We start from the raw sequence: 15,720 nt of genomic DNA, 5'->3' as shown, positions 1-15,720 counted from the left end.
TTTTTTTTTTTTTTTTTTTTTTTTTTTTTTTTTTTTTGATGCTGGCAGTAATGGGATCTGAACCCCTGACCTTGGTGTTACAACACTGCAGTCCAACCACCTACGCCAACTGGCCAGCTAATATAAATTTTTAAAAAAGGAAACCATATGGGGCCGGCCCGGTGGCGCACTGCTACAGTGCGCCGCTTGGGAAGCGCGGCAGCGCTCCTGCCGAGGGTTCGGATCCCACATACAGACCGGTTCCCACTCACTGGCTGAGCGAGGTGTGGGAGCAACACCGAGGATTGAGATCCCGTTGCCGGTCCCGATCCGGTACGGGCACGACACTGAGGGTTGCGATCCGTTGCTGGTCACGAAAAAAGACAAAAAGGGAAAAAAAAAAAAAAAAAGGAAACCATAAGGAATTTCCTCAAAAAATTAAAAATAGAAATACCATATGATTAAGCAATCCCACTCCTGGATATTTATCTAAAAGAAATGAAATCAGGATCTTGAAGAGGTATTTGTACTCCCACATTCATTGCAACACTATTGACAATAGCCAAGATATGAGAACAACCCAAATGTTCATTGACAGATGAATGGGTAAAGAAAATGTGGTATATACATACAATGGAATATTATTCAGCCTTAAATAAGGAAATACTGTCATTTACAACAACATGGGTGAAACTTGAGGACTTATGCTAAGTAATAAGCTAGTCAGAGAATAACAAATACTGCACGATACCACTTATATGAGGTATATAAACTAGTCAAACACACAGAAGCAGAGAGCAGAATGGTGGTAGACAGGGACTGGCAGGGAGGAGGAAATGGGGAGTTGATATTCAACTGGTATACAGTTTCACTTATGCAAGTTGATTAAGTTGTAGAGATCTGCTGTACAACAGTACCTATAGTTAAAAATACTGTATTGTACACTTAAAAATTTGTTAAGAGGGTAGATCTCATGTTAAGTGTTCTTACCACTATTAAGAAGAAGAAGAAAAAAAAGAAGATCTGTGAGAGAGAAGTTTCAGCAGGAACCCTGGAATTACAAGCATTCACCACCATCCTTTTTGATCAAAGGAATCTGAGACTATAAACATGCATCTTGGGGCATCTCATCATTAGCACCTTTGGTCTCCAAATCTCAAATGATGAAAGACTTTACTATTTTGAAGAAAATGGTATGTGGGTTTTTTTAGGAAATAAGAAGAAAAACAATTAAAGAAAAAAAGAAGAAATACAAGGATATATCAACAAATCTACCAACACATAGATACATTTCCCTCAATAACGGAAAATGAAGTAGACAAAAAATGTGTAAGGAAACAAAGAGTCCATATTTATATTAATTAATTAGTTAATTGAAAGTGTTATGAAGAATGAGATGTTTGCATAGTTTCAAAGCATTTCTCCTCAAAATATTTATCACAATGGGAAAAAAGTAAGTTTCTTTACCTGCAGAAAACTGAAAATCACCACTTAAATCAGTGATCAAAGTACACATTGCAAATAATGGTACATACCAAAATTGTGTGCAGCCTGATAGAATTCATTAAGAACACAGCATCACTGCTGTGGTATTTCTGCCAACAATGCAAGACCTGAGTCATATCATGAAGAGTAGACCAACACAAAACTGAGCAATACTCTACAAAATAATTGGCCTGAAATTTCCAATAATGTAAAGCTCATGAAAGTCAAGGAAAGACTTAGGAATTATTCCACATTAAAGGAGCCTAAAAAGGCATGACAACTAAATGCAGCGACAAAGACAACATGTGATTCTGAACTAGATCTCTTTGCTACAAACAGTGCTATTGGGACAACCACTAAAACTTGAGTGGAGTCTGAGGATTAGATGGTAGCAAAATAGCAATGCACATTTCCTGATTTTGATGAATGTACTGTGGTTACATTAACAGAATGTTCTTCATTTGTTTGAAATATATATTAAACAATTCAGGCGTGATGGTGCATCATATTGTCAACTCATTCTCAAATGGTTCAACAAAAAGAGTTCTTTGTACCTTCTTGCTACTTCTCTATGAGTGTGAGACTGTCAAAAAACATGTCATAAAGACAACATGTACTAAACACTCATGGAACTAACTGCTGCAATCTTAAATATACTATTCTATGGAAAAGAAAATATAGGCTATTCCTAACTCATTTTATGAATCTTGAAATCAAAACAAAGACAGTATGAGAAATGAAAATTAAATCTCACTTGTAAACATGGAAATGAAACTTCTAAATAAAATATTAGCAAATTGACTCTGGCAATGCAGAAAAAAAAGAATCATTCCAAAAATCTAAGGATGGTTTAACATTAGGAAATACATTGATAACTGAAGTCACCACATTAATATAGCAAGAGCAAAAAACCAGTACTAACTCGATAGATGCAGAAAAAGCATTTAATAAAATCTAACAACTATTCATGTTAAAAATTCTTAAACAACAGGAAATTTCCATAACTCAATAAAGAGTATTTACCCAAATCCAAAAGAAAATATCATACTTGGAAAACTGTTAGAAGCATTTCCTTAAGATCGAGTACAACAATGACGTCTGCTTTTACTGCTTCTATCCCATGTTGTACTGGAGGTCCTAACAGTGCCATTAAGACAAGTAAAATAAATAAGAGGAAGAACAAAATGGGAAAAAAAAACTGCCGTTATTCACAAATGACATTATCATCTTCATGGAAAATCTAAGAGAATCTGCAACCAAATTATCAGAATTAAGAAGAGAGGTAGGTAAGGTTGTTAGATATAATATCAATACACAAAATTACTTTTCTATATGGCAGCAAAAAATAAAAAGTAAGTTTTTAAAAAGCTGTTACTGTGCTGGCCGGTCAGCTCAGTTGGTTAAGCATGGTGTTGTAACACCATGGTCAAGGGTTCAGATCCCCATAAAGGTGAGTCACAAAAAAAAAAAAAAAAAAAAAAAAAGTTACTTAAGAAAAAATTTGAAAAAAAACAACAATTGTAAAAAGAAAAAGAGCAAGGTAAGAGTATCAAGTTATTGAAGTTATTGAGTTATCAAGACTTATTAGACTAACAGGCTGGCAAGTTAGCTCACTTCAGAGAACGAGGTACAAAGAACACCGAAGTCAAGGGTTTGGATCTCCTTATTGGCCAGCCGCCAAAAAAAAGACTTACTAGACTGAAAGCTATAGAAAAAGATATTGTGATGCTGGTGCAGAAAGTCAAACAGACCAATGTAAAGGAGGAAAAAAGTTAGAGACAAGCCAGCACATACATGAACATTTGATAAATAAAAGAGATGGAATTGCTGATTTGTGGGAAAAAAACAGGTATGTAATAAATAAAAATAAAATTAGAACCACATTTTATACTGTACACAAAAATTAATTAAAGGTAGCTTAGCGATCTAAATTTTAAAAGCAAAATTTCAACTTTTAAAGGAAAATACATATATATAGGGCCGGCCCTGTGGCTCACTCGGGAGAGTGTGGTGCTGATAACACCAAGGCCACGGGTTCGGATCCCATATAGGGATGGCCGGTTTGCTCACTGGGTGAGCGTGGTGCTGACAACACCAAATCAAGGGTTAAGATCCCCTTACCGGTCATCTTTAAAAAAAAAAAAAGAAAAGAAAAAAAAGTTGGAGTATTCACACTTTCTGATTTCACAACTTAACTTCAGCAATCAAAACAGTGTAGTGGGGGACTGGCCAGTTAGTTCAGTTAGTTAGAGTGAGCTATTATAACACCAAGGTCAAGGGTTCAGATTCCCATAGTGGCCAGCCACCAAAAAATCACCACCAACAACAGAACAGTGTGGTGCTGGCATAAGAACAAACATATAGACCAATGGAATAGAATAGAAAGATACAAAAAGCACATACCATAAAGGAAAGATGATAAATTCAACTACATTAAAATGTAAAACTTCAGTGCATCAAGACATCAAAAAAAGAGAAAAGATCCCACTGCATGCGTAAAAATATTTGCAAAGCATATATATAACCAGCCAGGCATTTGCATTCAGAATATATAAGGAACTTCTACAGTAAATGAGGAAAAGACAAAGAGCCCAGCACAAAGGTGAAAGACATAATAAATAGGCACTTCTTAGGAAAAAAGATCCAAGCAGCCAGTAAACATCAAAAAGATGTTCAATCTCAGTTGTAATCAAGAAAAGGAAACGACAAACCTCAGCATTCATACTTATCTACTCTTAGTGTATGGTGTATTAAAGTGAATCATTATTGAACTTGTCCTCTTATTTCTACCAGTATAGTTATGATCTTATCTAGACTTTTTATGAAAAGTCATCTGCAAAATTAGCACTACATTTTTCAAACACTATTCAAAATAAACAAAACATATAGAAAAATATATCTATTTTTTCCCTGTAAATAAAGAATTCTGCCCTAAGAAGTGGAAATAGGTCTAGACAGAAATTAGTTCCACAGCCCAACACTCTAACTGCACCACTGGGTATATATTTTTTGAGTCTAAACTTCCATATCATACTAATTATACTAACATTTTCAGTGATGCCAGATGACATAATCATTACAAAGTCCTTTTCTTTTAAAGTAACAGTTGCAATGATCTACATTTTTTTCTATGGTCCTTTCTTTGTGTCCTATTTCTAGTACAGCTTCCAGTGTATTTCAACTGTATTTTTTAAAAAATCACACAGAAGTGATGAGCTAAAGTACTATTTAATTTTGTTTTACTTATTTTATTGACTTTTTAAGTACTACACTCAGAAAAGGCTTAAAGAGATGAAATTAGCTTAAAAGATAAGCAAAATGACAGTACCTCACAATGCTGGCGAGAAGCTTGAATTTCACATTCATATTTGTTCTTTACAGATTCTAAGCAGAGCTCTCTATAGATTCCTGCAACCAAACACAATTACTCTGATTATGTTAGCAATAAAGAGTTTCATTATCACTTCCCTACAGGAATTCTGTCCTCATCATATTTTATAAGATAAATCAAGAAGAAATTGATGACTGATTCTAACTTTATATTTAAAAATTAAAAATAAAAAGGCTCATTTAAAATATATACAAAAGGAGACAGAATACTGAATTTAAGAGGCACAAAGAAACCACACTGCTAATTTTTGTTCTTACCCCATTCTTCTAAAGAATACTACTAAATATTTGATAGAAAATGATCAAAATGAAAATAAAAACCCTTCTCCTATGAAAAACAATCTCTCAGGTTTCTCAAATAGAAACAGAGAGACAATAAACTCTGGTTTCATCGATCATCTATACTCAGAGTAACAACTGGATAGTCTACCCCATCAAAACTACAATTTCTTAACTATTATTTATTTTCAGAGTCCAAGCTTCCAAGAGGACAAAATGTGTAAGCTGATATAACAAAATCTGTGATGTTCTGAGTACTCCTGACCGGGCTTTACCTAGAGGAAGATGCCCAAGAAAGTTTAACTTAGAGGTAACAAGACAATAGTATAAAATAGGCAACATAACCATGCAAATATGCCACCACAAAAATGGCAAGCAAAGAGCTCTCGATGTGTATACTAAACTCTATGCCACAGTTGGTCCTACAAATGTAATTATCTCTCCTTGTATAGTAAAGGCAGGGGACAGATATCTGTAACTATGCCCTTAGCAACACATTCACACACACTACTCTTTGCAAAATCAACAAGTAAAGGAGGCCACAGAGTAGAAGAGTAAATAATTGGCTCAAGTAATATTTCCTTATCATACATTTAGTCTAAAAGAACATCAAAGAAAATTACGGACATTTTTACTTTTAAAGGTATGCTTTGTCAATATGCAAAGACAGCAGGTTAAGTATCATATCACCTACATATTCAATATTAAGCACTCAAGAATAAAATTTGGCTTAAGGTGAATTTTGTACAAAAAGAACTCGTTATCAACAATGCCTTAGGTATTACTTAACAGGTATATAAGGATCAATTAGTGTTCTAAAAAAAGAAAAACAATTACAATCTCTTAATTAAAGTTCAATTTTTAGTTCGATCATGAAAAATCGTTTAAGTAGATACATACCTTGATTATGAGTACTAAGACACAGGACTGAGGCTGGATCCCAGTTACAAACAGAAGACTGAAGTTTAACCATACAAATATATTTATAGCCACAAATGAGTAACCAAAGTTATCAAAATTAAGAAGTATCATTAAATTATCCGGCTGAAGGCTAATTCCCTGTTCTATATTATCCTGATCAAAAAATTTTTAAATGCTTTTTATAAATAAAAAGAAATCCTTATTATTCTTACAGATGAAAAATACCAAGAGTCCTTAAACTCAACCTTAATTCATCTAATAGGGAATTAAATTGTGACAGTAACAGTATCACTTAATAAAGGTATCATAGTTCCTAATTGTTTCACCGCATGTGGAAGTATATTCTCAACGACATTGTGAGCAACTTGAGGGCTTTTTCTTTTTTTTTAATTCCCCACAGCAGCCAAGAAAAGCAAGAGGCATTTAATAAATAACTGTGGGCTAACTGATAGAGAAATACTCTGGTCAATGTAAATATATTTGTAATTCCATCAACAACACTTACTTGATAAACACCTTTAAAGCTACTGAAGAATTTATATTCTAGTATATGGAAAAGATGTTTCACTTTCCTACCTGCTACCTTTGTACGAATTTGCATATTTTCCTGTAAAGTTGCCAGTGGTTCCAAATATTCTGGTGCTTTTCCAGCTATGACTTCTTGTAGTTTTGCATCCACCTGACTTAATCGTTCTTTATAAAGTCTTAATAAAGCAAAAATTAAGAAATTAATTTAAAAATTCCAAAAAAGGCTAACAATCTGCCATTTCTTTATATTATTTCTTCCTAATATCATTCATATTCTAACAATCTGTCAAATGTATTTTTTCCTTGACCTCAACTGGAGAACTCAGTTATATTTGACTTCATGCACATAAATACAAAATAGACACCTGTCTATTTTTTTAAATCAGTGTCACTTTTTAATGGTTAATTCACAATACAAAAGATACAACTGAAATAACTACTTTTTGGCACTCTCAATTTTTTTGTTTGTTTGTTTTAACTGCAGAACAATAAATCAATTCTAAGAGAAAAGGTCATTTAAACACCGAGTTAAAAAAACAACAACAACAAAGAAATCATTTTGAATAGGTTAGATATAGATATCACCAGTAAACAAAATAAATAATTCCCTGGCCTCTCTTCACCTCTCCTGAAAAGGAGTCAGTGTTACAATATTCAGCCTACTTAATTTTTTAAAAGAACAAAGAGGAAGTAGAATGATGAAGATAACACCAATGGCTACAGAACCTATGATGTGGCATATGCAGTTTGTCTCAACTGCAAATGAAGAACCTATAACAAAGTGAGTTGCTTAATGAACGAGGAAATAAAAAATGGGGCAGGAAGTCTCTGTTGCCCTTATTTATAAGACTACTTACAGATACTCTAACTTACCAGCTGTCACACTAATACGTTTTGTTTGATTACCTAAAGATAGAGTATGTGAGACATCTCAGTATTTATTTTTAGCAATAATCCTGCAGGATAGAACTAACTCTTTTTAACAAAAAATGTTAATATTGTCATCCTAATGAAAGGCACTTCTAATCCTGGTTTTATGGCATTTTAAGGATGTCTGAAAAAGATCAAAGCATATTAACAATTTAAGACCATTTTGTAATTTTTTTCCCCGCCCTTTCTAACTTTTATCATAGGTGAATACGTCCTAATATGTCAGAAGTTTGGTATGCAGTAACTTCCAAAAGGAACCACTGATTTGCTTGTAGTTGTTAGTATAACTAGCTATTGGCTTTTGAAAACATCATGGTATCTAGCTTTCATATAAAATTCTACTCTTTCCTCTTGAAAATATAAACCAATACAATAAAGACAATCAATATTTATTGATTATAATTGATCATTATAATTAGCATAAGAGAATTATATAATGATTCTTAAGGAGCAAAACAAGTTTGAATGTTATGTAATAATTTTTTTTAAACAAAAGAGGAAAAAATTATCCGCATTAACTGCAAAAATAATACATTATTCTTGTCTGGGCTAAAATTTTCTAAAATTCAAGAAACAATGATAAACAAATGTATAAAGTCAGAAAACATGATACTAATATTGTTTTAAATTATAACACAACATTAGACAAAATGCTAAAAAATTTGATACAAAGCATAACTATACCTAAAAAATATCAAATATATACAAAATATTGATAAGATAGCCTGAATTTATGAACCAGCATCTTGAATGAAGAGGGTATATGAATTAATAATATTCCATTAACTAACCTTTTAAAAGAACAGATTCCTCAAAATCAGTAAAATTTCTATATCTTTGGGATTCAAGTATAAACACATCAAAGGCAAGGATCATGAGTCCCTCAGCAGCAACCACAACACTATTTACAAACGTTAGATGTCGAATACTAAAACAAATGAAAATTTGGATGGTATAAATTCCTCTATCTTTTGAAGAAGGTGGAAGAACTCACCTTCCACCACTATAGAAAATGCAAATGGTGGGTTTTCTGCCTTATGAAGGGAATGCTACTGTGCCCTGTGGTTTTAGAACAGGAGAAGCAGGATAATTATTATTATTTTATTATTATCATATTTTCCACCTTTTCTAAAGAGTATTTGAGACAGTCTACAGAGATACATGGTAAAATAGGATAAAAATAACAAACAAGGCAATTGGGGCAAGAGGAAAAAGAGGTGATTATAAACCAGATACAAATTAATTTTTTGTGAAACATCTTTCTGGACACCAATCCCTTAAGAAAGAACTTTATGAAATAGTGGTCATGGGTCTACTTTTAATACTTTCAGAGATGAATGAAGCTGGTAGGGGGAACTGGCTGATGGTGGTAGTGAGCCATGACAGAGCAAAAATCAAGGCAACTGCCAGCCCCAAGATGAACAAGATCAGGCCTCATGACCAACTAGTGGCAAAGTTCCCTACGTAATACATTATACTAGAACTTAACAGTACTTTTCATTTCTTGGATAACCATAAAATACACTTTAAAAGCTCAACATTGTATAAGTATTATTGAATCATCAATTACTTGTGCTAAAATATAAAAACACAAATTTGCTTCCTCTTTTCCAGAATGATCCTGAATGAACTCTCCACACTGACCAAATAATAGAATCTTTGGGGATCTAAACTAATTTTAATTTAAAATTAGTAATATAAATCTTTAAAAAACTTGGTATAATTTTTTTTTCTAAAGTCAAAATTTTAAATTTCAGATTACTTTGGATTACTTATATTAATTTGTTGCACTAGCATGGAACATTATCTATACATTCATCTCTAATACCAATGAAAATTAAGATGAGAAATGGCATAAACAGCAGGATTCATATCGTAAACAAATTTGTCCCATTTTAGTCTGGCAATTCCAGATAGAGTAAATGGGTTTTCAACTCTTATTTTGGCCTTTCTAGGGAAGTAGAGAAAAAGAATAAGCAGCAAAATTATGAATAATTTATAAACGGAAGAGTCAGCTTCTGAATAAATTAAGGTGTCTATATTCTCAGAAGTTTCTCTCTTTCATTTACGTCCCCAGTATGTAGCTATGCCCCATGACCATGCCAGCAAGTTCCAAAGTGAAAGTTCTCCTTTAAGATGTTTTTTAAACTTTTTTTTATTGATATGTAGTTGATTATACATATTTGTGGGGTACAGAGTTGAATATCAATACCTGTGTACAGTGTGTGATGATCAGATTAGGATAATTAGCCTATTCATCATTACAAAACATAATAATTTCTTTGTGTTAAGGATATTTGATCTCCTAATAGTTGAAGCCTCTTTCAGATCAGTCAGTCCCATAAAATACAAAAGGGAAAATAGTTGAGACTGAATGTAATTGCTCTTGTGCCAATATAAATGTGACACAGTGGAGATTCAGTGACAATGACCTTCTAAAGTTACTACTTACTGATCTTTGAGATCGGTAAACTGTTTTTCAAGATTGGACATTTCATCTAAACATTCCATTCTTCTTCTTTCACAATCTTCATCGTCCATTTCTGTTAATAAAAAGGCAAATATCAAAGATAAAATTAATTTTATATTTCAAATATATCTAAATGTTAAATAGAAAAAAATCTGTAATATGAAGTTGGATGTGTAAGGCCTATATTAAGCCTTAAGAGAAAATAAAAAACATCTAAAATAATTTCTACTACAGAAGGCATCTAAAATACAAATAAGAGTTAAAACTCTAGCAGTCTCTAGATCCTCTTATTTTTATCCATTTTTAAATAATTTTAAAAGACTGACTATAAGCTATGACTGTAAAGTGATTAACACACTCTTGGCTTGTTTTCTACCAGCTCACCAGAACTTAGCACCAAAATGTTTGTGTCCTTTTAAAGGTTAACATTGCTCAAAAACACTTGAAATTCTTCTTTCAGAACTGCTCACGTGACTGATTTGCCCATCGCATAAAAAAGACAACTAATCTCATTATGTTTTCCACAGGATATCTTGGTCTGCCACTCTCATGCTCCCATTGTTCCCACTCCCTAAATTACTGTCAGTTAGTGAGAAAGAAGCAAATGAGGAGAAAAACAAGCAAACTTTTTAAGGAAAGCAACTGTTAATTACCAGGTCTGTCCTATATTCCACATCTTCTATTTTTACATCACATATATTCAACACATCAAAATAACTGAAGCGCAAAATGATCTGCATCTTGATCTTCATCAAATAAAGGTCAAACTATGAGAAAGAGTTAAATTATGTTTGGTTATTTTCATATAGCAATGAAGTATATGATTCATTTTTTAAAATTTTCTAAACATATTAAAAATATTTCTGACTCCTTGGCTATTTAAAATTTGGTCCCTCAAGATGACTCACTCCCCAAGTTCTCTGGAAATCAGAGCTTTTTCTGTAGCCTTAGGATCTACTCAGTACCAAGGTCTGAGAAGAATAAAACTGGAAGTTTAACATGCAAGACATAATGGTAGAATAGAGATGCTTTTACAAGACGCAAAACTGCAAGATGTATTTAAATAATTTCTTTGCACTTTAAAAATCTGACTTGTAGTTCATATTTTTATTAAATTCTTCCCAAATTAAGTTATCCATTATTTTCTGGGATATAATAAAAATTAAAAATCACAATAGTCACCATTAAAATTCTAGGGGAAGAATTTAAACAAATAGATACAATTTTGTGAGACCCTAGCTCCCATCAAAAAAGCAAAGAACACTTGAAGATAAATGCTTTACAGATCTAGGAAATGTATACACATACAGTGTAGATGTTCTTCTTTCTCTATAATCCCCACTTTTGAAGTTTCACCTACTTTCAGGGTTAGATAGATGACTTCCAAATTATTCTTTTCCCATCTCAGGCAGGTTCCAATGCCACATTTCCATCTGTCAGTGTCCATTCTTACTTAAATAGTCCACCATCACTTCAAAAACAACATGTGTAAAATATTCTAACTTCCATCTTAAATCTTTTTTTGTTTTGTCGCATTTGACGGCTGGCCAGTACAGGGATCGAACCCTGGACCTTGGTGTTATCAGAACCATACACTAAGCAACTGAGCTAATCAGCCAGCCCAATCTCAAATATTTTACTTTTATATTTCTGTTTTTTTTTTTTTTTAAAGATGACCGGTAAGGGGATCTCAACCCTTGGCTTGGTGTTGTCAGCACCACGCTCAGCCAGTGAGCAAACCGGCCATCCCTATATGGGATCCGAACCTGTGGCCTTGGTGTTATCAGCACCGCACTCTACCGAGTGAGCCACGGGCCGGCCCGACTTTTATATTTCTGTTGATACTACCACCATTATCCTTGTATCTGGGTTTTTCTCTTACCTTCATTCCTAAACTTGCATTCATTAATCCTGTTTTGGGATTTCTTTGAAATCTTTCACATCTATATTTTCCTTTTCCTTTCCTAGCTCAAGTCCTTCTCCCAACCCTTGCTCTTTTGAATAGGCCTTAAGTTCTGGCCTTTGCCCTTTTTTTTTTTTTTTTTTTTTACATTCCTTCCCCTATAGGAACACCCAACCATTACCACCCCAATCCAAATTCTACTCATTCTTCAAGGTATTAAGGTAATCCCACTTTATTCAACTAGCCTTTTGCGGACAACCGAATTCTGAAAAGAGTTCTTCTGTCTCTGAATTTCTACAGCATTGTCTATAGTTAAGCATTCATCTGGCAATTTAGTCAAGTAGTAACTTATGACAGCTCTTTAATTGAGAACAGATCATAACTATTTATTTATACCTCATACTGAGTAGCACCCAGTGCTGCACAAAGAAGTTACTCATAAACATTTATTTTTGGACGGCTGATTTACTGATTAAAATTACACCCTTCCATGGAGATTTGCTTTGAATGGGACACCTGAAAAGAGGGCATGGGAGTGGGTAATAATAGACTGTCATCGACCTGTCACCAACGCTTCCTTTACATGGCCAAAATCAGGCCAAGCCAAAGAAGTAAGTCTCATCCCCATCATATGAACAGAAAGAAAAGAATCCAAATAACCACCAATTCCATTTACATTTGAAGAACCCGTCCTAAAAGTTTGCAAAATCTATTTGTGGTGTTAATCTGCCCTCCCCACTCCCCACTCCCACTCCCTCCCACCCCCCAAAAAAGAAAAAATCTGAACCAACTCAAAGTTAGAAAAGACCTAAGGGAAGAATAGATTTGGAGAATTTCAACGCTGCCAAAAATCGACCGATTTATAAGTACATGAAAATCCCAAATCACCCCTGATATTAGTTCCCTTCCTCTCAATTTTGAAAACTTCAGGGAGATACTATAAACGGGACAGCTCCCAAGTTAGCCTCCGAAAGAGCACTGATGTAAAGTGCTGACTGACGGGCTGACTTGGAAGCTGAGGTTAGTTAATTCTAAGCCAACCAGGGACCCATAGAAATCTACCTTCGGCCCTGACAACCCACCCACGCTGAGAAGTAAGAGTTGCAAAGTGGAAAAAATAAGGAAAGAGGTCGGTGGTCTGCGGAGAGGAGGCATTTCCTGGGTCTCCCAGACAAGCTGCGGGGTGTTCACAGCCTGGGTTGGTAGCCCCGGGGCACTGCCAGGATGTCCCAAGGGCTGGCACCACCCTGAGCAGGACGGCACCACGTCCCGGAGCTGGGCGAGCCCAAGCCCGCGCCAGCCACGCCGAGAGGACCCGCTTGGAGCCGGCAGCGCCCCGAGACCGGTCCGGGTGCAGCAGAGGGCCGGGAGCTAGTCTCCGCCCCTTCCCTCTTTCTCCGCCCCGCTCTCCCAGCAGGACGCGGCTGCCTGACGTGCGGAGAGCGGCCTGTCGAGCGCCGGGCGCGAGGACCCAGGGTCCCATGCCCACTGAGTCGCGCACCTGAGCTATCTCCATCCTCGGAGACCGACGAGCTCTCCGTGTCCTCGTCCTCGGAACTGCTCCCCTCGTTTTCGGCGTAGTCCACCTCCATTTCATCATGATGGTTGGTCTCCTTCTTATCCCCTCGGGAATGGACCGGCATTTTCCAGCCGCGCCGTCGCTTCCCACACCCGGCGCCCAGCCCGGCCACCGCCACTTCAGTGAAGGGCGCGCGGAACGCCCCGACCCACCCAGCGGCCGAGCCTGCTCTCGACCCCCTCTGCTCCTCCCCTCCCCCTGCCCGGGCCTCACAACCTAACCCGCAGAGCCTGCGCTGGGAGCTCTGCCATTGGTGGAGGACTTCCACCGAGCCGGAGGGCGGGGCTTGCCGTGCTCGGGCAGGGTTGGTTGCCCGTAATTATGGCACGGCCTTCCGGTGTGTGTCGGGAGTTGTAGTCCTTAATGCTCAGACCCGCAGAGGCTACCGGCCTCCATGCCTCAGCAGGCTGGATCTCTTCTTCCTTCTGGACTTCAAGTCCCACAAGGCACAAAACCTGACACACTCGTTCTCAGTTTATAAACTAAACAGAAACAGATTGCACGAATTTGGTCTGTATTTATTCTTTTCCCGCCAAGTGATTGTCTGACCTGCCTTGGCTACCCAAGATGTTACTGTCAGATGTGAAAAGGTCTTTTGCCTGAAAGGGTCTTTGCCTGCGCTTTTAGCCCGGGGAGCTTGCGAACTATCTCTTTTACCTAAGTACTGTACTTTTAATACCGCTAATAAACTATTATATTGACTTAGTAACTGTAGACGATTACTTGCACTTTCTATGTTACACAAAAATCTTTAAGTTCCTGAAACTTTTGCAATCAGTAATATAGAAGGGAAGGAAGTTTTATCTTGGCATTTTCAATCTTGTACTTTTGCATTCATTTTTTTCAAATGCAGCCGGAAGATGCTACCAGCCTTAATTTAACTTCAGTTTTCTCAAAGACAGGGTACATAGACAACAAAGACTCAATAAGTATCATAATAATAATAAATCATATTAATTGACCACTTTAACTCTGTATCAGGTATTTTGGTAATCTCGTTACATGGGTTATATTGTGTGTAATTCTCAGTTTAATAGCCCTGAGTTAGTTGCTATTATTATCCCCATCTTACAGATAAGAACACTTCCTTTGCAGACAAATCTTAAACTCTGTTTTACCCATTATAAAGGCAGGGCTGCTTCTTGAAGTGGCAATTTGCTATTGAAAGATATTTCATAGAATATTGTGGACTGTACAGCATTTCTTCCTCAAACACGAGATCCAAAGACATTTGATGGAGAATGTAAGAATACCCAGGCATAACTGCATTAAAGTCAGATTTGTAGAACTGGCCAGTTAGCTCAGGTAGTTAGAGCATGGTGTTATAACACCAAAGTCAAGGGCTAAGATCCCTGTACCGGCCAACCGCCAAAAAATAAGTAAATAAAGTCAGATTTGTAATTTAATGACAAAAAATATTTCAAGAGCTATATATCTCCTACTATGTAAAGTCGAAATTAAGGGACTTTTATTACTTACTGTCAGTCTACTTCTCCCCTTCTCACTATATTACCCAAAACCAAACTCCTTATAATTGCTAAACGCACAAGCTGTTTCCCATCTCAGTGTCTTTGCACATTCTATGACCTTTGCAACCCCCTTCCTTTCCTTTTCTTTTGCAAAGCCACTTTCTTGACCACACACATCACTACCAGCACCTCCACCATTTAGGACACACTTGTGTTCTTTCAGGCTACTGCTGTAATTTGTACTTTGCAACTTTGTACTTGTTTCTATCGTACTGTATTGTGAATTGTTTAGCAAATGTATCTCACCTATTGGATTTTGAGTTCCTTGAGAGCAGGAATTGTCTTAGTCTAGGATACAAATTCAAAGGCATGCAGTAGTCAGGCAGTAAAGTTAAAAGATCGAAACTTTATGTGAAGGGGGCAGCTGCTTTCCACTCCAGCCAATTGTTACTACCTGAGAATTCTGGCATAAGAATGTCAGACCGATTTTCAAGAGAAACTGGAAATTTTTTTTTTTCCTTTTTTTGTCTTTTTTACTGACCAGTAACGGGATCACAACCCTCATTGTCGCGCCCGTACTGGGGACCGGCAACGGGATCGCAACCCTCGGTGTTGCGCCGGCACCGCGCTCAGCCAGTGAGCGGGAACCGGTCTTCACATGGGATCCGAACCCTCGGCGGGAGCGCCGCCGCACTCTCAAGCGGCGCACTCTCCAGTGCACCACCGGGCCGGCCCGAGAAACTGGAAATTTAGATCCCTATGCGGAATATCCAGATTTGTAAATATT

At 36.4% G+C, this 15,720-nt stretch overlaps 1 protein-coding gene across 2 annotated transcripts in view; it reads right to left on the bottom strand.

Annotated features, from left to right (window-relative positions):
* Window positions 1-13,674, bottom strand: part of BRMS1L (breast cancer metastasis-suppressor 1-like) — a 43,755-nt gene extending 30,081 nt beyond the window's left edge. Inside the window, exons 1-5 of one of the 2 annotated variants that reach the window (XM_008573981.1) lie at window positions 13,387-13,674; window positions 10,636-10,749; window positions 9,965-10,055; window positions 6,631-6,758; window positions 4,793-4,872 (exon numbers count right to left, since the gene is read on the bottom strand). In XM_008573981.1, the coding sequence (XP_008572203.1) occupies window positions 4,793-4,872; window positions 6,631-6,758; window positions 9,965-10,053 (297 nt within the window). In that variant the 5' untranslated portion in view covers window positions 10,054-10,055; window positions 10,636-10,749; window positions 13,387-13,674. The remainder of the gene's footprint in view (window positions 1-4,792; window positions 4,873-6,630; window positions 6,759-9,964; window positions 10,056-10,635; window positions 10,750-13,386) is intronic. The other variant, XM_008573973.1, reaches the window with a different exon arrangement.
* Between the last annotated feature and the right edge of the window lie 2,046 nt (window positions 13,675-15,720).

This window comes from Galeopterus variegatus, unplaced genomic scaffold, assembly GCF_000696425.1.
Source record: "Galeopterus variegatus unplaced genomic scaffold, G_variegatus-3.0.2 Scaffold54, whole genome shotgun sequence".
Lineage (NCBI taxonomy): Eukaryota > Metazoa > Chordata > Mammalia > Dermoptera > Cynocephalidae > Galeopterus > Galeopterus variegatus.
This window is presented reverse-complemented; position numbering and strand designations above follow the sequence as displayed.